The sequence below is a fragment of the Biomphalaria glabrata genome, chromosome 16, assembly GCF_947242115.1.
Source record: "Biomphalaria glabrata chromosome 16, xgBioGlab47.1, whole genome shotgun sequence".
Classification (NCBI taxonomy): domain Eukaryota; kingdom Metazoa; phylum Mollusca; class Gastropoda; family Planorbidae; genus Biomphalaria; species Biomphalaria glabrata.
In genome coordinates this window covers 29419804-29446829 of record NC_074726.1, presented here as the reverse complement: position 1 = coordinate 29446829, position 27026 = coordinate 29419804, and the positions used below count along the sequence as shown (strand labels likewise).

General features: G+C 36.3%; 2 protein-coding genes across 11 annotated transcripts in view; one reads left to right on the top strand and one right to left on the bottom strand.

Moving 5' to 3' along the window:
- Positions 1-1541: 1541 nt before the first annotated feature.
- On the top strand, positions 1542-16254 carry LOC106053905 (3-galactosyl-N-acetylglucosaminide 4-alpha-L-fucosyltransferase FUT3-like). The gene is made up of 4 exons (XM_056014267.1): positions 1542-2339; positions 3735-3857; positions 13248-13342; positions 14141-16254. Exons 1-4 carry the CDS (start codon positions 1628-1630, stop codon positions 14612-14614), a joined length of 1404 nt encoding a protein of 467 aa, XP_055870242.1. The 5' UTR covers positions 1542-1627; the 3' UTR covers positions 14615-16254.
- Positions 16255-19085: 2831 nt separating this feature from the next.
- Positions 19086-27026, bottom strand: part of LOC106058674 (inner centromere protein-like) — an 80413-nt gene continuing 72472 nt past the window's right edge. For all 10 annotated transcript variants that reach the window (XM_056014037.1, XM_056014041.1, XM_056014039.1 and 7 more), the window contains 5 exons: positions 26303-26458; positions 25410-25627; positions 24473-24645; positions 22797-22947; positions 19086-21615 (listed from right to left, as the gene is read on the bottom strand). In XM_056014037.1, coding sequence (XP_055870012.1) covers positions 21369-21615; positions 22797-22947; positions 24473-24645; positions 25410-25627; positions 26303-26458 — 945 coding nt within the window. In that variant the 3' untranslated portion in view covers positions 19086-21368. The remainder of the gene's footprint in view (positions 21616-22796; positions 22948-24472; positions 24646-25409; positions 25628-26302; positions 26459-27026) is intronic.

Below are 27026 nucleotides of genomic sequence, written 5' to 3'. Positions count from 1 at the left end.
CCACGGTATTTTGTGTCACGCTTTTTTTTTTTTTTTTTCGGCAAATCTGGCGCTTCATTTTCAGTACGATTTTGTCGTTCGCAATCTTGTCGGGTAACTGTTAAATAACAATGGCTGACCATCTCCAACAAATCTCTGATATCCTAGAAGGGTGTCTGAGCAACTGACACCGTGTTATCACTGTTATCTCGAATAAAAATCATGAAACTGACTCGAAACTCTGCGCTGATGCCTGATATTCTGTTCTGAGTGTACTCCTGTAATCTGAATCGCTGCCTGGTCGTAGGTATGCGCGCTTGACTGTCGTATCAACGACCCGATAGTCCCTTGAGAAAAACTTTTATCAGAATTCCCCTTCTAAAGTTGTCAATTAAATATATCACGATACTTAGTTCAACCTTTCAGTCTAATTAACAAAACAAAACAAAATATATTACGATAGTTAGTTTAACCTTTATCAGTCTAATTAACGAAAAAAAAAATAATTAAAAGCTGACTTAAATTCGTGTCTGTAAACCATGTCGATATAGATTAACATTATGAGTTCTATTCATTAAAATGATACCGTGGACCTCACTGTGAGACAGGTCGCCATAAAGAATTCCTTACTCGATATTTATGTCTCGACTTATAACCACCAGAGGGCGCAATAAACAATTTATTATAGCTTTTAAATGGCCTCATAAAAATAAAATGTATGTTTTCGAGGCCAGTTATTTGGATGTACATGTACACATTTTGCTGGGCAATCAATAGAGTCGTACAAGGGAAATATAGATTTTTTAAATATTGTTTTTAAAGGGAATCTTGCAATGCGAGTTGACAGTAGATAGCCCATTATATGGATAAATATATTATACATGTATCGACTCTACTTTTTCGCTATTTTAATTGTAAACCATTCCTTATGTTTATTGTGCTGTTCAATGTAGGTCTACACTGGCTGGACAGTGGACAGTTTATTTATTACGTGGTCAGATGTGGATAGACAAATGAGTGAACATTATTGTGTGGTCAATTTCTAGTATAGGGCCTACTGCGAGATTAGTATTGGCTGTATGGTGTCGTTTAGTTTACTATTGTAGTTTAATTTTTTTTTAATATAATAGATTGTGCTGCTAACATGAATGATGTTGTGCTTGCTTATTTCCAAGCTGTAAACTATTTAGAATTTTTTTATGTACAACTCAAAACTAGATTGTTTAGATTGAATAATTATTTTACAAATTATCTGCGTTGTAGGACTAATAACCACGTAACGAAGAAATGTTTGCTCAATATTATTTTTACATTATGACTGCTCTGTCTTTAAGTCGACAAGCCACTAGCAAAATACATAGACACACTCACTTGCAAAGACACGCATGCGCACACACATACTCACGCTCAGGTTAACTTTGAACTGAGTTTTACTTTATTAAAATTGACCACCACCCCCTCATTAATGTCAGATGAAGAGGTAGCATCACAGAGAACATATCATTTTATGGCCATGTTAAATGTGACTTGTGTGTATACACTCAGCGACACCTGGTGTTTGGGATGTAACGGGGGGTAATCCTGCCGCAGTACATTGTAATCAAGCAGGATTCGCCATTTTACGAACTACAAATCGCAGACGATCAGAATGATTCTAAAACCTCGGACATTTTTTCGGGCTATAGTCGCTCTATTTCTTTTCTCCGTGATTTCGTATTACTTGCAAGTAGTCAAACATATGAACATGGTAGACAGTCGATTTATAGACAGAAGCCATGGCTTTAATCAATTCATGCTAGAAAACATCACAAATTTAGTAGCAGAAGGGAAGCCGTCGTCTGCTGGAGTTACTATTAGTTTAGACGTCCTGTGTTCACAAAGACTTTTTGTGTTTTGTGACAACGAAGAGTACCAGTTTAATTTCAGGGATATTCGCAACAGAATTACATCGGAAAGAGAGAAAGGACTACAAAAATCTGGCAATGCGTCAAAGAGTTTTGAGCTCTTCAGCTCGCAGACGTACAACAGTGACCTCAGTTCCGGAGGCGCGGAAGGGATATCGAGCGACAGCACGGCGGATCCGTACTTTAGGATTAACGAGAAACTACAGAGCGGTAAACCTGTGTCGATCCACGTCATCAACCCGCAGAAGTGGCTGATCAACGACTGGAATCGCTTCAGGTGTCCAGTCAACGCTTGCGTGTACAGCCTGGGGGATGTGTCCGAAGAGACTGACGTCGTTCTGGTCCACGGGGTGAAACTGGACGAGGGGCTCCTGCCTCCCAAGAGGTGGCCGGGCCAGCTCTACGTCATGTATGGGCGCGAGTCGCCACTGCACTACGGGGGCGCTCTGGTGGAAGGTAACGAACTCGCATAGAATTTAATTCCTACTTTTTAACTCACACTGACGTCATGATAAAAAAATTGGAATCATATTTAGCGGCCCCCGATATTGAAAATCCGACATAATAGTATTTTAGTCCATTCAAAGTTCTGTGCAACGGCTACTTTTTTCTTTTCTGAAAGCGAAAAATCTCATTTTTAAAATCAATTATTCAAGCAGTTTTTTCATAAAAATACACCATATTTACAACTATTCACTATTAATAACACTGGAGGCTATTTAGTAAGGGAGATGACATCTATAAAATATTCTTAGCACATTTATGCAAACGGTTTTAGATTTTTTGTCAAAATTTGTTTTTACAATTGTATAGCTAAGTTGTGTAAGTTCAGTCATACTAACTACTACATTTACAAAAAAATGTTTACTTTACTTTAAAGAGAAAAAAATCTACTTAGTACGCATAAAAGTGGAACATAATTTAAAACAATAATAAATAGTTTTTCTTATTATCGCGTGAACGGCAGAGCTGCAACATACTAATGGTACACTCAACTAAAGGATTTATTTTTTTTACGAAAATTGTTTTTTTCTTGAGGATTTTAATAAGAGATTGACCCTTTACATAACAATCAGTTCAATTAGATAATCATTATAAGTCATCAGTTAGGCCAGGTTCATATCTAACTTCACATTCATTTTCATTTATCCCTTGGTCTGCTAAACCGTTGGGGCACCACACAAGATTTGTCAACCTTCTTTCTCCATTCTTCTCTGTCATTTGCCTTCGATATATTCATTCTGATAGGCCTACTCTTTCTGAAAATATTGATACCTGCCTTTTTACCTGCCTGGGTGGACCACTTCGGGGGGCCGATTTTGAGTTTGTGTTTCCACACAAACTGACTTTGTAAACTTGTTATGGACAACTTTCCAAAGGATAACTCCCTTTTTCGATATAAAACAAACTAAATTAATTACCACTAATAGATTAACTAATTGGTGAATATTTTGATTGAATCGTGATATTTGTCATCAACTATGAATAAATGTTGCACAAATTTCAACTGGGAAGTGGGAAAAAAAAAACGTCTTTAACATTTGTACCGGACGGACAGACGGGGAGAGCATTAATCGAAGCTTGGTAATGAAGTATCACGCAACTTGAATTTGTCTTAGTAAGTCCATCGGTTGCGGCATTTCATTTATACATAGTTTAAGAAGAGAGAGAGGAAATATAATATTTTCTTATATTTTTTGCTTTTCTTTAAAACGTGTGGGTCTATTATTTTCTAATCTGGAGTCAATGCAGCGTTAAAAAAATAATTAAAAGAGGACCATGCGTATCTGTAATTAACCAATTTTCGATGTAGTTTTGTTTTTAACTCCCTTATTGTACGTGTATTAATAGAAACCTCGTCCTGGAGATACGCCTTCAACTTGACGTCAACTTACAGACAAGATTCTGATATATTTTGGCCTTACGGTGGTCTCAAATACTCTGACTGGACGGCAAATAGAAGCCCAGAGCTAGGTAGGTCGACGTTATTGGTAGGCCTAAATATACATGATCATTCAATTATACAAGTCTACCTATAGACAGGGATTTAGAATTCCGGAATTTTTAGGACGCCCTTGAGTTCCTGACATTAGTTGGGGAAAGTGAAGGCGGTTGGTTGTACCACACGTGACCACTAGCGGATCCAGAACTTTGGAGTGGGGGGGGGGGGCGATTTTTTTCCAAACCCTAACCCTAACGCCCAGTAAACCCTAACCCTATGCATAAACGTGTGTACAGAACACACATACACATACACACACACATATATATACACACACTCATATATATATATATATATATATATGAGAATTTTAAAAAGCAGCATTTCTCAACCTTTGGCGAAAAAGTGGGGCAACGCTATAAGGTTCCCTATTGGGGTTTGGGGCGAAGCCCCGACGACAAAAGCGTTTTCTTGCATTCTTCACTGAAGAAACGCATTCTCCTGAGATCTAGAGCTCATCATTCAACAATGAAGTTCGGGGCGAAGCCCCGACTACAAAAGCGTTTACTTGCATTCTTCACTGCAGAAACGCATTCTCCTGACATTAAAAGCTTATTATTCATCAATGGAGTTCGGGGCGAAGCCCCGACGACAAAAGCGTTTTCTTGCATTCTTCACTGAAGAAACGCAGTCTCCTGACATCTAAAGCTTATTATTCATCAATGGAGTTCGGGGTGAAGCCCCGACGCCAAAAGCGTTTTCTTGCATTCTTCACTGCAGAAACGCATTCTTCTGACATCTATAGCTCAGTTTCATTCATTAATGAAGTTCGGGGCGAAGCCCCGACGACAAAAGCATTTTCTTCTATTCTTCACTACAGATACGCATTCTCCTGACATCTACAGCTTATTATTCATCAATGAAGTTCGGGGCGAAGCCCCGACGCTTAAAGCATTTTATTGTATTCTTTACTGCAGAAACGCATTCTCCTGACATCTACGCTTATTATACATCAAGGGAGTTCGGGGCGAAGCCCCGACGACAAAAGCGTTTTCTTGCATTCTTCACTGCAGAAACGCATTCTTCTGACATCTATAGCTCAGTTTCATTCATTAATGAAGTTCGGGGCGAAGCCCCGACGACAAAAGCATTTTCTTCTATTCTTCACTACAGATACGCATTCTCCTGACATCTACAGCTTATTATTCATCAATGAAGTTCGGGGCGAAGCCCCGACGCTTAAAGCATTTTATTGTATTCTTTACTGCAGAAACGCATTCTCCTGACATCTACGCTTATTATACATCAAGGGAGTTCGGGGCGAAGCCCCGACGACAAAAGCGTTTTCTTGCATTCTTCACTGCAGAAGCGCATTTTCCTGACATCTACAGCTCATTATTCATTAATGGAGTTCGGGGTGAAGCCCGAAAGGACAAAAGCGTTTTCTTGCATTCTTCACTGCAGAAACGCATTTTCCTGACATCTACAGCTCATTATTCAACAATAAAGTTCGGGGCGAAGCCCCGACGCCAAAAGCGTTTTCTGGCATTTTTCACTGCAGAAACGCATTCTCCTGACCTAAAGCTCATTATTCATACTATTAAAAAAAAGGACCTTTTGAATAATATTGTACTTGAAAGATATTCTAATATGAATTTATAGGCCCTTAATACATTGCAAATAAAACCGATTTGTTCCTTGAAAAGATAAGATACCCCACATATTTAGATTTTGGCTTTGAGGATCACCGCCGAAAAAAATTATTCGATAAATAATATTCAATAACATCATGGTATAAGTTGTGAGTTATAGTCCCAAATTTATTTAACTAGAAAAATATCCGATTGAGTAAAGGTTGGGAAAAGGCGACTATAAATGCATTTTTTTCGGTTTAGAACTCATCTCAATCATGATTCTTATAGTGAAAAATTTCGTTTGAATTCTAACTTTTCCAATGCAAAGTCTTTCTTAAAATAATTATGATAAATTCATGTGAAAATACATAAACTCTGGAAATGGGAGGGGCGGTAGAATGAAAACGATTAATCCTCGCTCCTTTAATAATTTCTGCTAAAGATTGCATTTGGCATTAAAGAATAAAAAAAAAAGTAGGGTGACTCGATATAAGAATTTAATTTATAGTATATATAAATTATATTAGTGGCAGATTTTTTACATTTTGTAATTTCTAAACTATAATACTAAAAGAAAAAGTATTGGTTTGTCCGATGGGGGAAATGCAATTGCATATATCGCCCTTCCCACCTGGTGCAACCCTTTTCATTTTAATTTACTAATGATAAAATTTGAGATTAGAGTATGGTACGACATAATATACAATGGGTTCACATATCAATACGTAGTTTATATTATATAGATATTCAACTAATTTTGTTCACAAACTATGATTCTCCACAAAAATAGGACCGCCCCCCCCCACTCAGAGGGCTAGAGTGGGAAGGGCAGTACGTGCAATCGCCCCCCCCCCAACCACACCGAATCGACCAAGATACCAGAAAGGAAGCGACATAATATAAAATTTATAGATTAATTCAACTAATTTTGTTCACAAACTATGATTTCTCCATAAAAGTAGGACCGCCCCCCCCCACTTAAATGGTTTAGGTGGGAAGGGCAGTAGAGGTATTTGCCCCCCCCCCACCCCCAAACGGTAAACAGGGAACGACATAATATAAAGATCAGTTAAAATATCAATAACAAGTTTTAATCATATAGATATTTAATTGATTCTGTTAGCAAGCTGTGATTTCTACAAATAAATTGAACCGCCCCCCCACTCGAAAGTGTATGGGGGGGGGCGGGATTGATACCATTGCCCCCTCCCGACCCCACCAAATCGGTCAACATACTAGAGGAGGGGGCGAAATAATAAAAAAATAGGTTGAAATATAAATAATTAGTATATATTATTAACATAAGTAATAAATTTGTATACAAATTGTGTGAATTCTATACTAAAATTCGTCCGCCTCCACCCCTTCGGGGGGGGGGGGGGATCGGCCGAGTGGGGGGGGGGGGCGATCGCCCCTACCGCCCCCCCCCTGGATCCGCCAGTGCACGTGACCCACGATACGGTAACACCGCCTAGCAGTAACGCAGTACTCAGCGAGCTAAGATCTTTTACCTTTACCTATCCCTTAGTCTGATGGACCGTTGGGGCACCATGCAGGATTTGTCGACGGCCTTTCTCTATTAACCTTTACTGCGTTGCAACTAGGTTGAGTTGCCGTATCGTGGGATCACTGGTTCGATTCGACATACTCCCTTAATTTCGTTAGATCGGGGGTTCTCAACCTGTGGGTCGCGACCCCCTTGGGGGTCGATTGACGATTTGCCAGGGGTCGCCAAAGGCCATCGAAAAACTGGATTGTTTTGTCTATTCTTCTATTCCTGTGTGTGTGTGTGTGTGTGTGTGTGTGTGTGTGTGTGCAAAAAGGGGGGGGGTCGCGTCAGAGTTGGCAAATGTAAAAAGGGGTCGCCGAGCTGAAAAGGTTGAGAACCGCTGCGTTAGATTGATCTCAGTATCTACTCTCATAAAAAAATGTGGCCCCTAGTGCTGCCTTTCATATGTGTAATAAGTATGCGACCTGTCAAACTTATAATACAGGTTTTTTTACTCTCAAAAATCTGTAGAATCAAACTAGTACAGAAGTAAAATCAATCAATACGTCAACAGATTTTAGCCCATTATTTCGCAAAGATTAATAATGACAGGCTTAGATGACGAAAAGACAACTAGAGTTAACGTCCCGTGGACAAGGGCTTTGTCTGCTCTAGATGTGGCAAAATATGAAGGTCGATGCTGGGCAAAATACTGTACTCATCTTTAATCTTCAGAATCGAAGACATTGCCTCTATATAATTGATTGTATTCATTACCAGTCGTACTGTTTTTTTGTACTATTGTAGGCTATAGATCTATAGGATGTCCAAATGAATAGATTATTTTACCGATACTTAGGTAAGCTTAAATCTCGCAAGTTTAATGCTTATTTCCTAAGTTCTATAGATAGGACTACAAGTGTGTCTTCTTCCCTAATGCCACTTCGGGCATGGAACGGGTTGCCTGAATCAGCCAAGAAAACCGATTATCTAGAAGAGTTTAAGTCTATCATTATATTGCAAGATGAGATTTACATATGAATACGCGTAGGACGTATTTATACGTCTGTAACTTATAAGTTCTATAGATAGGACTTCAAGTGTGTCTTCTTCCCTAATGCCACTTCGGGCATGGAACGGGTTGCCTAAATCAGCCAAGAAAACCAATGATCTAGAAGAGTTTTAGTCTATAATTATATTGCAATACGAGATTTACACATGAATACGCGTAGGACGTATTTATACGTCGGTAACTTATAAGACAAGAAAATAAGAATGTACACTTTGGTTTCTTATATGTGAGCAGGTCAGGCAGGCGCGAGCTGTGGTGGCCTATTCTCTTCTGCTGCTCAACATTAAATTCATTTATAACAGTAGGCAGGTGGTAGCTCTACTGGGTGGGCCCAATCTGTGCACCTCGGTCTGCGACCAAGGGGCTAGAGTCGCCTAAGCAACCAGACAGCACAATTGAACTAAACTAAACTAATCTAGCTAACTAAAAGAAAGCAATAACGAAACTTTTACTTTAGGGTAAATAAAACAAAAAGAAACTTTATTTACATACACAAATAAATCAATAATAAAATATAACATATAGAGCTACACTAACACTACAACTGAACTCAGCAACTAACTAAAACCCTCTAAATCTACAAACACTAACAGACTAACCAAACCAACTATCTAACTATTACTACCCTAGACCTAAGCTTAGAATTAATAAAATATAACAAAAAAAGGTACAGGGAGGTGATGGCAGACTAATGGCAGTCTAATGGCAGACTAATGGCAGTAGACTAACAACAGCCTACAGGCAGTAGACTAACAACAGCAGTACTGCAGTAGATTAACAACAGTAAGGATAGCAGGCGGTCCCAGCTGAAATTACACTACACACAATTAGCTCTACACCGGCACCACTGTCAGCACTGACCACTGGTCAAGACAAAAGAGGGCTCAACGTGGTTCTGGAGCTAGCTATAACTGGTCAGCGCGAACATATCGGAGAGCATGACGTCACGCTAATTACCTAAAACTAAACTGGACTACTGATTCCCCTAATTTGTACCTAGCCGTACGCTATAATAAAATCTAGAAAATTACTAAAGACACGGACTACACAACATTATATACCAAATTAAACAGCATTAAAAAGAGAATCTTAAAAATTAAATCTTACAAAAATACAAAAAGGAAGAAGAAAGATATTTATGTTCTAAACTCGTACAGGGACCCTATACAGCTTCTAGACTTACACTTAAACTGAAATTAGAAAATAACTACTAACCTAACCTAAGCGCTAAAGACAAAAATACGTAGAACTAATCAGGGACAAAGAAATGGAAACAGTGCCAACAACTCTAAGGCTAGTTAACTATTTTTAAAACTACTTTTCCTCTACGAGCAAAACACAAATAACAGAAAAAGACTAAAACTAGCAGAAGTTATAAATAGCGGAAACTACAAACACACAGCACTGACCTATGCAAGAAGAAAAGACACTAAATCAAATTATTCTAGCCTGGCCTATATAAAGTAAACAGATCGAAATACAGATAAAAATAGATAACAAATAGACCTGGGGTCGCACGCTCACATTCACCCCCGCTCAAAACTTTTGCGTCCCCGCAAAAATAAAAATACACAAAATACAGAGACAAAAAGTCAAAACATATACAGCAGAAATAAAATAAAAATGAATTCATACAAGAGAACGGAGAACTATAACCATAGCTCTCAGTACTAAATGGCTTCACAAGTGGCAAAGCTTACAACAGAAAACAATAAAAATACAGGTAATACAAAATATAGTGCATGACATCTTTAAAAAAATGGAACGATAAAAAAGTAATTAACGAAAACTACATGGTTAGAGCAAATGATGCCCTAGCCAAACATGATAAACTTAGTCACACAGACCAACAGGAACTCTATGAGGCTTAACTCAGTTCCTTAGCCACACAGGCTAAAACAAAGTCACACAGACTTATACAAAGCCACCAAGGCTTCAAACGGGTCCATAGTCACACAGACTTATGGCCCATAGTCACACAGACTTATACAAAGCCACCAAGGCTTCAACAGGCCCATAGTCACACAGACTTATGGCCAGCCACTGAAGGCTCACAATGGTCACAAAGACCAAAACATTAAAAAATGGTACACCCAAAGTTTCATAACACAACCTGAAGTTACAGTGCTATAACAAAAACACAGGGCATCCAACAGTGGTGATGAGACATAGAAAATAAAAAAATAAAAGGACCACTGTCAGCCAATTCAACCTAACATGACATTAATGAGTACCTTAAGTACTTCAAAAAAAAGTCAAACTACTAAAAAAACATTACATTGCCTTCCAAAGGCAACAACAAAATACTGTGTAAAATGTATTACATTTATCTACGTCATGGCCTCCAAGACAAATAACATACCGAGTACCTTGACGGCAACATCGAAAATTACATGACTAGAAAAATCGTACATACAGCATATTACTACAGCAACTACAACATTCAAGCACAATATTGGCTTTTGAGAGCCCAATAAAGACTTACAAAAAACTTATTGGGTTGCAACACATGCAAACACCCATGGAACATACTCAAAAAAATTAATCATTATTCAAAATACATAAAAGCCTAAATACAAATTAAAAATAATATGCATAAATACATTAAAACAAGTCAAAGTATAAAAGGAGCCACACAATGAACAGTGTGATAAGAACATATAAAAAACATTTAATAAAAGGGAAAAAGACACGACAGGTTTGCTCTGCTCTTGACGACTTCTACATCTCTGGCCGGTCCACCACCGCTGTCCAGTAGAGATGACCAGCGGCTGACACAAGACACCCAGTAAGTGAGGAGTGAAATCCAAGTGGTTTGCAGAAAGATGACGTGGAAGGCTTTCTTCATTGGCGACCTCAAGATGTGAGGGCCATTAAACCATACGTTGCAACTGGGCGGACAGTCGTCCTAATTGGACAAACTGGCCCAGTTGTTTATAACACAGAGGTGGAAGTGGGGCACCTCTGTCAGTCCAGTACATGGCTACTTGCAAAAAACCCGTGCTGGAACTGTCTAAGTTTTGGTAGTATCGCTTAACACATTCAATAACAAAGTTTGGCGATGACCCATCAGTCCAGACTTCAACTGCCATCTCGCCATCCGTTAACATTGGGCTGACATCTCTCTGAAGGCATGGGAGAGCTGCAGACTTGTCCTCGGATCATGCCATTCCAAGGCCCCCCAGACTTCAACTGCCATCTCGCCATCCGTTAACATTGGGCTGACATCTCTCCGAAGGCATTGGAGAGCTGCAGACTTGTCCTCGGATCATGCCCTTCCGAGGCCCCTCAACTTCAGCCTGGGACCGCTGCATCCTTCCTGCCGCTGCTGCCATTCTGCCAATCTAACCTAACACTTCAACTCTAACCCTAACCCATAACAACAAATACTAACTACCTCACAACGCACTACAACAACTTCCTAGAACTACATCCTACTAAAACTTCTAGGCCCCACACTTTAACAACAAATAACAGAGATAGCAAAAAAATAAAACAAAACTCCTACTGCAAACTAAACTATCCATATCCTAAAAACCTACAACAAAATAAATTCTCTAACACTGATGCCAAATCCTAACACCAATGCCAACCTAATAAATCCTAACACTGCGCCAACGAAGCCTAACCAAAACCTAAATCAACCTAACAAAAGCCTCAAAAAAAACCCTAACAACAACCTAATCCCTAAGAAAACAATGTGTGTCTGATTACTTAAGCACAGATCCCACTTCTGACACCAAAAATGTGAGCAGGTCAGGCAGGCGCGAGCTGTGGTGGCCTATTCTCTTCTGCTGCTCAACATTAAATTCATTTATAACAGTAGGCAGGTGGTAGCTCTACTGGGTGGGCCCAATCTGTGCACCTCGGTCTGCGACCAAGGGGCTAGAGTCGCCTAAGCAACCAGACAGCACAATTGAACTAAACTAAACTAATCTAGCTAACTAAAAGAAAGCAATAACGAAACTTTTACTTTAGGGTAAATAAAACAAAAAGAAACTTTATTTACATACACAAATAAATCAATAATAAAATATAACATATAGAGCTACACTAACACTACAACTGAACTCAGCAACTAACTAAAACCCTCTAAATCTACAAACACTAACAGACTAACCAAACCAACTATCTAACTATTACTACCCTAGACCTAAGCTTAGAATTAATAAAATATAACAAAAAAAGGTACAGGGAGGTGATGGCAGACTAATGGCAGTCTAATGGCAGACTAATGGCAGTAGACTAACAACAGCCTACAGGCAGTAGACTAACAACAGCAGTACTGCAGTAGATTAACAACAGTAAGGATAGCAGGCGGTCCCAGCTGAAATTACACTACACACAATTAGCTCTACACCGGCACCACTGTCAGCACTGACCACTGGTCAAGACAAAAGAGGGCTCAACGTGGTTCTGGAGCTAGCTATAACTGGTCAGCGCGAACATATCGGAGAGCATGACGTCACGCTAATTACCTAAAACTAAACTGGACTACTGATTCCCCTAATTTGTACCTAGCCGTACGCTATAATAAAATCTAGAAAATTACTAAAGACACGGACTACACAACATTATATACCAAATTAAACAGCATTAAAAAGAGAATCTTAAAAATTAAATCTTACAAAAATACAAAAAGGAAGAAGAAAGATATTTATGTTCTAAACTCGTACAGGGACCCTATACAGCTTCTAGACTTACACTTAAACTGAAATTAGAAAATAACTACTAACCTAACCTAAGCGCTAAAGACAAAAATACGTAGAACTAATCAGGGACAAAGAAATGGAAACAGTGCCAACAACTCTAAGGCTAGTTAACTATTTTTAAAACTACTTTTCCTCTACGAGCAAAACACAAATAACAGAAAAAGACTAAAACTAGCAGAAGTTATAAATAGCGGAAACTACAAACACACAGCACTGACCTATGCAAGAAGAAAAGACACTAAATCAAATTATTCTAGCCTGGCCTATATAAAGTAAACAGATCGAAATACAGATAAAAATAGATAACAAATAGACCTGGGGTCGCACGCTCACATATAGTTATAATGTTTTTTGTTTGGTGTAATGCACAAATTGTAAGACAAATTTCCTTACGGATAATAAAGATTATTATTATTATTATTATTATTAACCCCTATTTTTTTTTTGTATACTTTCATCCATTCTTGCTAATCCTTGTTAATTAACAACATTGCTATTTACACGTACGTTGACAGAAAGGAAAGCCCAAAATAAAACTCGAATGGTGGCCTGGTTGGTCAGCAACTGCCGAGCCCCTTCACTTAGGGCAGAGTATGTGGCTGAAATGAAGGTTGGTTTTAGAGTGTTCACATAAGTTAGTCTAGTTCAGCGGTTCTCATAATCATTGTTTAGTTTAATATTCAACATTGTGAGATCACTTGATGCTGCACTTGATGAGATAGATAGATAGATAGATTAGGTAGATTAGATAGATAGATAGATAGATAGATAGATAGATAGATAGATAGATAGATAGATAGATAGATAGACGGACGGACGGACGGACGGATAGACAGACAGACAGACAGACAGACAGATAGATAGATAGATAGATAGATAGATAGATAGATAGATAGATAGATAGACAGACAGACAGACAGATATATATATATATATATATATATATATATATATATATATATATATATATATATATATATATATATATATATAGATAGATAGATAGATAGATAGATAGATAGATAGATAGATAGATAAATAGATAGATAGATAGATAGATAGATAGATAGATAGATAGATAGATAGATAGATAGATAGATAGATAGATACATAGACAGATAGATAGATAGATAGATAGATAGATAGATAGATAGATAGATAGATAGATAGATAGATAGATAGATAGATTAGATGGATAATATAGACAGAGAAAGAGAGAGAGAGTCAGAGGTAATGAGTTTGTGCGATAGAAAGAAAGAGAAAGAAAGTTGTACAAATGAAGTTTGTGTTTTGTGGTCCCTATCATTATAATTTCCTGATCTATCTTCTTGATAAAAAAAAATCATACTCTATTTTATGTTTCTCTTGTCACCCTAAGTTACTAATCTGTAAAACTTTGTATCCAAAGAAATATGTCGAGGTCGACATCTACGGACATTGTGGCAGTACCTCAGACTGTCCAGGGAACGACAAGGGCGTCTGCATGGACTCTCTCCTAGAAAACTACAAGTTCTACCTCGCCTTTGAAAATTCTATGTGCCCAGATTACATCACGGAGAAATTCTTCAAAGTCTTCCACCGGAAGTTAAACATCGTCCCGGTAGTCAGAGGCGGAGCCGACTACGATAGGCTGCTTCCCACAGGTTCATTTATCAACGCTGCCTGGTTTCGGACGGCTAAAGACCTAGCTGTGTATTTGAAGTCTATGTCTGATACGACCTACCTCACTTACCTACATAACAGCCAAAAGTTCAGAGAGTCCCGCTCTCTCTTTGTTCTGTGCAGGGTCTGCGACGCTATCATACTCCAAAAAACAGCGCCTAAAATATATGATATTCAAACATGGTTACAGCAACCGTGCCCTGTGCCGAAGTTTAGTTAGAACTTCCTAGTAATCTAACAGTATGACTATTGCCCCGATGCATTTTTAACCGCGGATATATATTTAAAAAATTGAAGATCTGAAACTGGTCAACGTCAGTGTGAAATATCAAGTTACACCCTGCACGAGATATTGGAAATGCATTAAGAAAGTTTACATTGCATTGTAAAGAGTGAATGTGTGCAAACTATTTGGGTCAACAAAGTTATACTCCATTGTTGTACAAACATTTTTTCAGCCTAGGGGCGATATAAATTTCTCAAACATGCTTCACGGGCAAAAAGTCGAATCTAATGACATCAAATCCAATGAAACGAATCCAATGAAATCGAATCTAAAGAATTCGAATCCAACTAAATTGAATCCAATGTTGTCGAATCTTTCGCGACTTTATTACTCACTGAGGGCATACGTTTCCGCGAGCTGAATAAAACCGCTCCACAGGTCGGATGTGGCCCGCTGGCCGTAGTTTGGTCATCATTGTGGGGGTTAATATATCGTGCATAAATATCGCTGCTTTAGCCTGAATATGTTATTCTAGCAGAGGCGGCCTTAGCTGCACGTGGGGCCCTGTGCGAATGTCACGGGCCTAACTTTGTGGCTGAGGGACAAAAACCGCTGTTCGAATTCGAATTTCAACTCGAGCTGAATTGTGTTTGCTGAGCCCCTAATGACAGCACGGAAAACCTTCTCCCAGAAACTCCGTCACCCCAAGGGTCAATAATAAAAGAGACCAGAGAGCCATGTGCATGGTTATATCGTGAAAGTCGCGCTATACAAAGGTATATAAAAAAAACAACAACATATCATTCTAAAATCTTTCACTTTGATTGCTAAAGGTGCCAGGAAAGCCTTAACTCTTTCTCTCCATAATTATTTACCACATTCTGATGGAATCAACGCTGGTATCGTCAGTTAGGAGAGAAAGAGTTAACAACCATGTCTAAAAGTATGTCACGGCTTCTGTTTTAAAATAGTCATAATAATAATCCGTCTATAGCGTATTGGAAAGATAAATTAGATGAGTGCCATTTTTGTTTGATGGTCTGATGGTGATAAAAGAATCTCCATATCGCGGTGACCCTGTCGGGGGGGGGGGGGGCGGCGTTTTGCCTCACTGTCCACCACCTAAGGCCGCCTCTGATTCTAGTCACTAAGTCGCATTATTAAATATATTATTCACCAAATTGGCAGACTGTCGGCCATTTGTAATATACTTCACTGGAATGTTTGCATAATGTCGATGTTTTAAGATTTTATATAGGCCTATGTCAGTTTATGTGATACATTAACTTTATAAGTTGAATTGCAGTTTTGGTCAATTATGATATCTCTGGACTAGATCTATATACTCTGGAATCTGGAAAGCTGACTGATCGTGCGGTATGCGCGCTAGACTGTCGTTCGGTCAACAAATTTTGTCCATTAGTGTCAAGAAACTAGGTCTAGATCTACTAATGGCGTACCAATAAAGGATGTATTTCTTTACTGTACAAAAGCTGCATTTACAACTTGCAAGTTTTTTATTAGAAGATACAAAGTTCAGGCCATCGCTTTTCGTTTCGTTCATATGTCGTATGTTTCATACAAATCATACATCACACGACATCATCTTACAAAATTATGATTAAAAATTGGATTAAAAAAATTGCTGTGTTGGATTAGATTTTTATGAAAGATTTCTATAAAACTTCTTGTCATAGAGTGATTGCTCTAAAAGTATTTCTAAATGATTTGTGTCTTGTCAAATAGAACAATGTTAGTTTAGCTACATTAGTAGAAGTCTTGATTTTTTCTATTGTTTCTTCAAGTGCGTTTCTATTGAACTCATTGGCCATACAATCAACTCTCAATTAATTAGCACCCTTAGGACAGTTATTACAAGACAGCACTCTAGCTGTTATATCCATAAAAACATCTTCACTTCGTCCTTATATTCTAAGTTTCATATTTCTATTCATCAATTATTTACGTCAATTGTTCATGCCTACTTGGGTTAGTCAACGTCGAATAACATTATTGTTTGAAGTGTTTCGTGGTCGCATATAGAGAGACTAAATTATTACAAGACACTCGAAGTTGAAGGCACACGTGTAGGACATAAGACTGCTTTATTGATCCTTATCGAAATTTGTTGTGATTACAAGGACTCGTTTCTCATATAAAGACAACACGACAGAAACATACACATAAATACAACAGACACAACATAGAAAGTTCATTCAGCGACTACACTCAGGCATCTTGGTCCTGATCATGTGTTCCTGATCAACGAGTGGCGTTGATATAGTCTGACCGAGTGAGGTACGAACGAGTTTTTTTGTATCGCTCTGTTTTTGTTTTGTTTGACAGTAGTAGGACTATATCCAGAACATAGACATATATAGACCTATATATATATACTGGACGATAAAGAACAAATTATTATCGGAAACATTTGGGAAAAGATAAGTTTGTAGATCCACATCACAAACCTATATATATTTGCCTATGTCTATGATTATGAAACAAAGACAAAATATTGAGAATATGGCAGTTTTTAACTTTTCAAACTAAAGATCAAAGGTATATATTGGCTGAAATGTTAGTCCTAGAATTTATAGCTCAATCGCCGCCATTTTTTTCCCCACATAGATATAGTACATAAAACATATTGACTCCCCCCAAATAAAAATAACTTCCTACTGCCAGTCTATATTTATTTATGTCTATGATCCAGAAATTTGAGCGTTTAAGTTTACATCTTTGTGAATATGAGTTAGGGTTTCTACGTCGCCTACCGTGACATGCTCTCCAGTAAATGAAGTTGCGAATGTTCCTTCGTGAAAGTTATCATGAGATTCAGCGACGTTCCTGACGTGTTTGTGCCAAACAGGCGAGAAAACGAGTAGGCTCCTACTTTTCCTGGATAAGATTCCAAATTTTTTGGCTTTTTTAAAACTTACTTTTCTCTTCGATTTCTATTTGGTGACATGTTTAACTGTTTAAATAATAATTGTGATTGCAGGGTCCCGTTTCACGTTCACACATGTATGTTTACAATAGTTCGAGTTTTATTGGACTATAAAACAACAACACATAGGTCTTATGTTGTTTGTTAGTCTCTTAGTGTGTAAAGAGAATTGAAGCTCACAGAAAACGGGTATAGTAAGCAAATCCGTTATTTCTGAATATGTGGCTAGTATTTCACAGTTCAGTAGGCCTAACATATTGTTACGTCTCTCCTACTATCCAGGCTCTCTTCAAACTGCACCACACGACACAACGAACTTAAAGAACCTCACAACTCGGGGCTCCAAAGTAACAGTAGCAATTTAATTTGAAATACAATACAACACTGTACAGTTGGCAACAATATTACACAAACTGTCCAAAAACCTAGCCTTGCTCCGCCTGACTTCACACACCGTACTGTTTCTAACTACTGGTCATATTGCGATGTAACGTGAAGTCCAGTCTTTCTGACACACTCGCTCTTATATACTGTCTCTACTGGCCTTCTAGAATCGGATGGAACGTTCTTGACCACTCAGAATGATCACAATCGCCGTGACTTGCGTGCGTAATATTTACACACAGGTCGTTGCCGAACTGGCATGTACTGTCACTGGTCACAGTTGACCGCTCGTCCTGCTTTTATAAAAGGCCAATCACGTTTACTGACTTTTAATGTGGCCCATTCGGTAGTCCCATCGACCCATTTAAGCATCGGCCCATCGGGCATTTGCACGGATGCCCAAATAGCAAGTCCGCCCCCTGCATATGATCTAATTTTTACTTTAGAAAAACACTCTTCAACTAGAAATAGCTTCCACTGGAGATTTACAATGGAAGGGAAGTAATACCCTTTTCCTTGAACAACACATGAATAAGCATAATTATTATAGTTTATAAAGAGCTTAATAATATCCATAAATAATATACGAAAGAAAAAGCTCCCAGAATCGTCTTACTTGGTGCCATACTTCTACTCTTCCAAATCACTGAACTATATAATTTACTTTATAAAGTTAAAAACAAAAGACCGTAAAACAGGCTTCCACTGACGTTCTTTCAACTAGTTCTAGGTATAATCCACTCAAAAGATTAAGGCTTTGGGTTCTAAATGAACACTTTTATATTTAATTCCTTTTCTTATAAAATTATCTTATAAATTACAGACGCTTCCAAGTCGTTGGTTTTCCTTGCTGATTCAAGCAAACCATTTTATGCTCTACAACGCTAGGGTATAAGGAGCACTAGTAGGACTTAGTCCTAGCATATAACTTATAACCCTGCAGGACCTTTACATTTATTTTCAAATTATAGTTTGATTTCCTTTTTTAAGATGGGTTTGCGTATTCACGTGAAATAACGCACTCATCCTAATCTCCTGAAGAGGATAAATATAAAAGCTTTTTTTTTAAATGGCTGCAATCCATGAATAAAACAGTCTACCTAATTAAATAGGAAAAATAAGAACACAACAAGAGAAAATGAAACAAAATTTATTTTCATGAATGACCAATATTTTCAGCCATTTTCTGAATAGAAATATATGAAAATAAAAAAATTTAAAAACATTTATATTATTATGGCAGATTTTTTATTTTTTTCTTCCATAAATCATCAGACCAGCACTGATCTATATAAACATGTGGACAATAACAAATAGCTTTCTGTGATTTGAAGAACTTCCAAAACATTTCTGGGTTCTTTAAACCAAATATCTGCTACAGCATACAAATGGAGTAATACTATAATATAGTCCAGAAAGAAACAAATTGAACAAGGCATGAATGAATCAACACAACAGCATCCAGACAAAGTAATGCTAGAGTATAATATTTAATGGCAATTAATTTTCTTTTAATTAATTCTGGACGGATTGAATAAAGTTTTGGCAATCGACATGGCGAATTAATAAATTACATTAATTAAATTAACAAATATCAGATGGCACGCTAGCCTAAAATCAACATCAAAGAAAGGAGATAATTATCATCATGGCTTGTGCTCAAACATTGGAGTCTTTTTGTATATAAGTTGAGAGTTTATTGAGAAAAACTGAATAACAAGATTATATTCTGATAAAAAGGATATAAAAAAAACTTCTCTACAATTAATTTGGTTATTTTAAAAACCGATTTATCTAATTAACAGCTTTGTTAACAGCCAATGAGTTTAGATTTTGTATGTCAATTCTACAAACTGTAGAACTTAATCTAATGTATGTAGCACTATATATGAGCTCAGAAAAAATGATTAACCTTATATTGTAGATATGGGTGATTAAGTGAATTCCTTTTTGAAAGCAAAATAAAGAAAGAAATGCTGCATAAAATAAGAGCTATAAGTATTTTGTTACAAATTGTGCTATCTGTAATGTATTTCTAAATGTACTTAGAATAATTTGACAGACTAGAAATAAGTCCCCATGGAGTAGTCTGTGAAGGTAATTTTGTTTCATTCATATGTTTTTCCATTTTTTTAATCACTTGAAGTTAAAGATTTATACAAATGACAATAAAATATAAAAATAACAAATTTGAATGAACCATTTAAAAAACAAACATATTTCAAACAAATTAGATGCAAGAAGGATACTTAGGAGAATTAATAATATAATCCTCTCAACACGATGCATTGTTCAACTATTGTAGTAAAAAAACGAGTGATTATAAATTAGTATCGAGTTTTAAAAAGTTACAATAAGTTGTGTGATAGCTATGGGCCTGTCTATAAGTTATATATATGTATTCAAGTTTGGGAATCATTTTAAAATATCTGCATTAAAAATTGTTTCAATTTTAAGTGAAAGAAATTCGAATATTTCATAGATCTATATATTTAAAATATAGTATAGTGGAAACCAAAAAAAATTAACATGGGACTCTTTTGTGCAGTATTATGCTTATGTTAGTAGCAAGCAGTGAGTTTTTCAACTTCTAGAAGATTCAGATATTTTTATTTATATACAGTTCATGATTTTCTAATATGTTTGAGATGAACCAAAGTCATTTTAGGACTGACAGAGGCCAACAGACAACAGACAGAATATGTTCTAATATGCAATAACTTTGGATACAAATATACATAATTCTGTAAAAATATTTTTGTTAGAAAAGAAGTTATACAAATAGAGTAAAAAATGTACACAATTTCATTGTTTCTTTTAGTGATCACAGTTATTTCGTCAATTAATACTTGAAGAGTCAAATAGAAATACACATCTGAAAATTAATACTGTGTACTAAGTGTAAATAGTGTGTAAAAATATAATTATTTTAAGATTGAGTTACAATTGCAGTTATAATTAAATAAAATATGATATAAAACATTGTTTGTAATGAGAAGCAAGCAATATAAGCTCATTCGCATTACAAGTAATTTTACTCGTATACAAACATTATCAATATATGAAAATATTTTTACTTCTAAAGATGGTCATGATAAGTTAGTTGGTCATGATAAGCTTTATCTTATAAAGTTGCATTCTTTTTGTATTTATGTGTTAACTTTGATTTAGATACATGCTATTAATTAACAAGAAGATATTGAAACCCAAAACTAAGCTTGCTATCTAAATGAATATGTTTTAGCAAAAAACTTTTTTTTTTTAAATTTGCTGAAGTACAAACCCGCAATTAACCTGCTAATTTCATCATTTATTCTTTTTTTGTAAATATATCAATTTGACCATTTCAAAATTACAGAGTTTGGCAATACAAACAAAAACAAAAATCTGCTACTTTGGCTCATTTCTTAATTTTTTTTAATAATCTGCAAGTTTGGCCAGTTCAAAATCTGGCACATCCAGGCCCAGCCACTGTAAAAGCTCAAAGTAGGAGAAGACAAATGCTCTGTTCACTTTATGTGCCTGATCCAAATTAACTGACTCTTCCTTGCATAGCCTCTCAAATCTCAATTTGGCAGCTATCAATGCCTGCTCCCTGGCCTTCTCTGCAGCAAGAAGTTTGATTTCTTCTTCAAGTCTCCTTTTCTCTTCTGCTAGTCGCAATCTATGAGTAAATTTAAAACTAGAAAATATTACAAATACTTAATAAAAAAAAAACAAACAAAGCTTATGTTGAACATTGTTGTTATCCATTAGTTTGGATCAGTCATGTAATTAGATTTGTAATAGATCTAGACTAGCAATAAAAAAAGAATTTATAAAAATAGAAAAAAAGGGGCAATGATATGAATTCAAACTCATGGCTCAAACATTCTCAAGCCAACAAGGTGACCACTCTGCTAGTGGAGAGCCTATGTTGTGTTCACTAAGACTCAATGACCTATAAAGGGAACTAATTCAGCTTATACCTCCACTTCAGTCAAATTCTTTCACTTGTTTGTGATACTAAACAAAATAATTACCAATAGTTAATTAACTAATTAGTTAATTTCTTTTTTTAATTCTTTAATTTTTTTAATTCTTGTGTTGTCAGGTAAAAGAAATAACCATGCAAAATTTCAGCTTGGTTCATAATTGGGTGTGGGAGAATAATGTCTACAAACAGACAGACAGACAAAGTGAGTTTCTATAATGTTTGTAAAAATGGGTAAAGAAATATATTTTTCAACTTTTTTTTAATAAAGTGAATGTCAGATTTTATAACACTTTTCCTTTTGACAATATTCTTAAATCACAAAATATTCCAGTTTTGGTGTTAATTTTGTTTACATGCACAAGTTAAGAGGCAGAGTTTCCAATGTAAAGCTGACACTAAATGTTGGTGCCTAATTCTGGCCATTCAAATTAGACATACGAACATGTTGAGCAGTAATAGTGATAGCTAAGAAATAGTCAAAAGTGATAGTGAGTTTTAGAATAGTCTATTTAGGAATTATAAAGGGAAAGATTTGAGCATGTCTGTTACATATAAAAAGTAAAGTACCCTTTCAGACCTTGTGATCCATAGGGCAGATGATGTAAAGGTCATCTGTTTTAATAGCAGTGGGTTAATGAGGGTGTCCTGTGGTCAGCACAATGACCTACCGTTTTACTTTCCCCAACTAATGTCAGGTACCCATTAAAGCTGGATGGACTCAAGATCCCAAAATTTAAAAAAAGTAAGTGAAAAAGTAAAATTCAGCCAGACATGAAACAAAATATCAGTGGGTACATGCAGATTTATCTGTACTGAGATGAAAACTCAAAATGAAACTGTGCTACCAGCAGATATGACTAATGACTTACTCTTCCTCTAGTTTCTGCTGTCTTTCTCTTTCTTCTATTTCTCTCTTTTTCCTCTCATACTCCAACCTTTCCTCCTCTGCCATCTTGGACATTTTTAGTTCTTCTTCCATTCTTAGCCTCTCCTCTTCTTTCTGTCTCTCCAATAGCATTTCTTAAAGGATAACAAATACAAGCAGATAAAAGCCATTCAATTAGATCAGAACTCTCCAACATGAGAACAAGGAAGAAGAAAAGACAGTGAGAGGATAAATTAGTGAAACAAAGACATTGAGAAAATAAATTAGTGAAACAAAGACAGTGAGAGGATACATTAGTGAAACAAAGACAGTGAGAGGATAAATTAGTGAAACAAAAACATTGAGAGGATAAATTAGTGAAACAAAGACATTGAGAAAATAAATTAGTGAAACAAAGACAGTGAGAGGATACATTAGTGAAACAAAGACAGTGGAGGATAAATTAGTGAAACAAAGACAGTGAGAGAATAAATTAGTAAAACAAAGACAATGAGAGGATAAATTAGTAAAACAAAGACAATGAGAGGATAAATTAGTGAAACAAAGACAATGAGAGGATAAATTAGTGAAACAAAGACAGTGAGAGAATAAATTAGTAAAACAAAGACAATGAGAGGATAAATTAGTAAAACAAAGACAATGAGAGGATAAATTAGTGAAACAAAGACAATGAGAGGATAAATTAGTGAAACAAAGACAATGAGAGGATAAATTAGTGAAACAAAGACAGTGAGAGGATAAATTAGTAAAACAAAGACAATGAGAGGATAAATTAGTGAAACAAAGACAGTGAGAGGATAAATTAGTGAAACAAATACAGTGAGAGAATAAACTAGTAAAACAAAGACAATGAGAGGATAAATTAGTGAAATAATTGTAATGAAATGAAAAGAAAAAGATAAGGTAGTAGAGAAGCAAATATAAACATACCGGTAAGAGGAAATAGCTATTATATACTGTGGAAAGTTTTATTAAGTAAATGAGACCCATAGACCCAATAATTTCAGGTACCATGTATCCATCACCCCATTTTCACCTGTTAGTAGAAATAGTTTTTAATACCCAAGCCACACAAGTAGACCAATTGACAGGCATGACATGTAAGAGTATTTTATGGACAAAGGTGAGCCTATTCCACTGAATCCTCTGATTATGACTATGTTGTACAATACATAAAAAATAAATTTCTCCTTTCGAACCTTGTGGTCAATAGAACCGACGATCTGTTTCTGTGGCCTACAGTTAACAAAGGTGTCATGTGGCCAGCTTAACAACCAACCGCCTTTACTTTACCCTAACTAATGTCAGGTACCCATTAGAGCTGGGTGGACTCAGAGGCGCCCAAAGATCTCGAAATAAAAAAATCCCAGTCTTCACCAGGATTTGAACTCAGGACCCCTGGTTCAGAAGCCAAGCACTTTACCGCTCAGCCACCATGTCTCCTGTGTACAATAGATAAGAGAACAAAAAACTCATGTGCCTATGAAATTCTAAAATTAATATTTAATAACGTTAGCAAAGGTGCTAAATAGTAGGGCCAAGACTTAAACACTGATTCAACTTCAAGAGAACATTAAAGACCATGAGAAAATGCATCTTCAAACAGGAGAGTAAAATGGCAGCCATATTGCTGCATTTTAAATATAAAACAAAACTAACCGTAGCGTCTCATTTCCTCTTCCAGTTCTTTCCTCCTCACCTCTTCTTTCTTTCTCATGTACTCCTCCTTCATCCTCTTCTCTTTCTCAGCCTCAATCTTTTTCCTCCTTTCAGCCTCTTCCTGTTCTCTCCTCTCTCTCTCCTCTGCCTCTTGTTCTTCCAGTTTTCTGAGCCTGGAAGTTTAATGTGGTTTCAAATTTCAAGTTTGTTTTTTTACAACATTAACAAAATGTGTACCAACATCTCACTGCTAAGAATAAATTCATAGTTTATTTATCCTTAACACAAAAATAGAGCAGTGAGATTCATAACAAACGAATATTCACATTTGACTAGAGTAACACCTTTAGTAAAATCACTAAATTTAGAAAGCCTTCAGGACAGAAGACTCAAAAGTAAAGTAGCAACTATACATAAAACACTGAACCATAATCTTCAAATACAAAAACAAAATTTAATAAAATACTCAGAAAGACACAAAGATAAAGGCACATTCCTCGTCTCATATGCTAGGACAAATTTGTACAAATACTCCTTCTTCCCTAGTGCTATTAGAGCATGGAATGGGTTGCCTGAGCTAGCCAGGAAAACCAGTGACTTGGCAGAATTTAAGTCATTGGTTAATATGCATGACTAAATGCATGACGCGTAGGACGTAATCATCTTCTTTTTTTAAGTAACGTCTGTATTATATAAGATAAGATTATCATTATTTTTTGGATGATAAAAAAAGATATTTATTTTTAAAATTTAATAGATTATTATATCATGTACTTAATTAATTAACTTTTTTGGCAGTTAAAAATTAATACATTTGGAAGTGGCACACCATTGTAGGCATACATTGCCAGGCAGTTACTTAAGTTGTTTCAATTACTGGTATATAATTGGGACAATAAAAATGAATAAAAAAGATTTTAAAAATTGTTTAGTTGACCTTCTTTCTTCTTCTTTTCTTCTGGTCACTTCCTCCATTTCCTTCTTTAGAGCAATCTGTCTCTCTGCATCTTCCTTGGCCTTCCTGATCTGCTCTTCTTTCTCACGTCGCCTGCGTTCCACTTCCTCCCTTCTCTTGGCGGCGGCTGCAGCTTGTTTGGCTGCCCTGGCTTCTTTATTGGAAATGGACTTCAAGTTGGACACAGCTGTGACATCCTCCTGAAAGGTTAAGGAAAAGGTGTGACCTTAAGTGATGAACATAGCTCAAAGTTTTGCAAGATTTTGTAAAAAAAATACTTAAAACACCCGACCCCCCCCAAACACTGTCTTCTCTCCCTTTTTAGTTATATATTTTTAGCCATTATTTTGCTCTCGTTTCCATGTTCCTAGTATAAAAATCTGGTTATGTCCCCTGACTAATCTATGTTATCTAATATATTACAGATGTTAATTCAGAAGAGAATTACCTTCTACATATTTCATGTGTCAATCTAGTCATACATATTAATCAGTGACTTAACTCTTTCTCTCTGTAATTCCGATGGAATTCTTCATTTTCTCATTAGTATTTTGTTTCCCCTATTATGATTAAGCTGGAATAAATTTCTCGTTTGTAATCAGAAAATGTTTTATTTGGTCCAGAATTAAAGGGGAATGCATACTCTTTTTATATAGCACAAAGTAAAGTTGATAAAATCAAACATTAATTTAATTTAATGAGGTCAAATCAACAATGGTATTGTTAATTAGGAGAGAAAGAGTTAAATTCTGCTAAGCCATTGGTATTCTTGGCTGATTCAGGCAACATTCTCTTGCATTGCACTAGGGAAGAAGGAGCACTTGTGCGAATTAATTAATTAATCATAGGTGTCCCCTAAAGAAAGTAAATATTACCTCCTCAGATTCATCTTCATCAGGACCTGGTGAAGGTCCTTTGCCAACAGATTTGGGTCCCGCTGAAGTTTCAGGGGGTAGTGGAGGGCTTGTGACCTCTCTGACAATGTTAAACTCAAAGTCCTCCTCTTCAGACTCGGCTTCAGAAGATGAATGCTAGACAAAAACAAACAAAATAGTTCCTACGATATCAAAGTATCAAAAATAAATGGGAGGGTCTATTACATAAAATGACTTTCTGAAGTCTATTACTTAAGATGATTTTCTGAAGTCTATTACCATACTTAAAATGACTTTCTAAAGATTGTTACTTAAGATGACTTTCTGTAGTCTATTACATAGATGATTTTCTAAAGTTTATTACTTAAGATGATTTTCTCATTCTATTACTTAAGATGACTTTCTGAAGTCTATTACTTAAGATGACTTTCTGAAGTCTATTACTTAAGACGACTTTCTGAAGATCTAAATTTTTTGTTTTGCTCAAGAACTGAACTCCTAAACTGAAATTCCTTATTTCTTTTCTAAAAAAGCAGGTGAAAGTTAATGTTAACATTTGTGCTCTCTTGTTCCAACTGTTACCTCGCCTAGTTCATGACAGATTTTTTGTTATTGATTCCACTTAGGAGACCATCTTCAGATTTACTGTCATCTGGAGTCATGGTACACAAATGAAAATTATCAGTTACAAAATAGGAATATGAAGAAATTCCCTGGAGTGCAC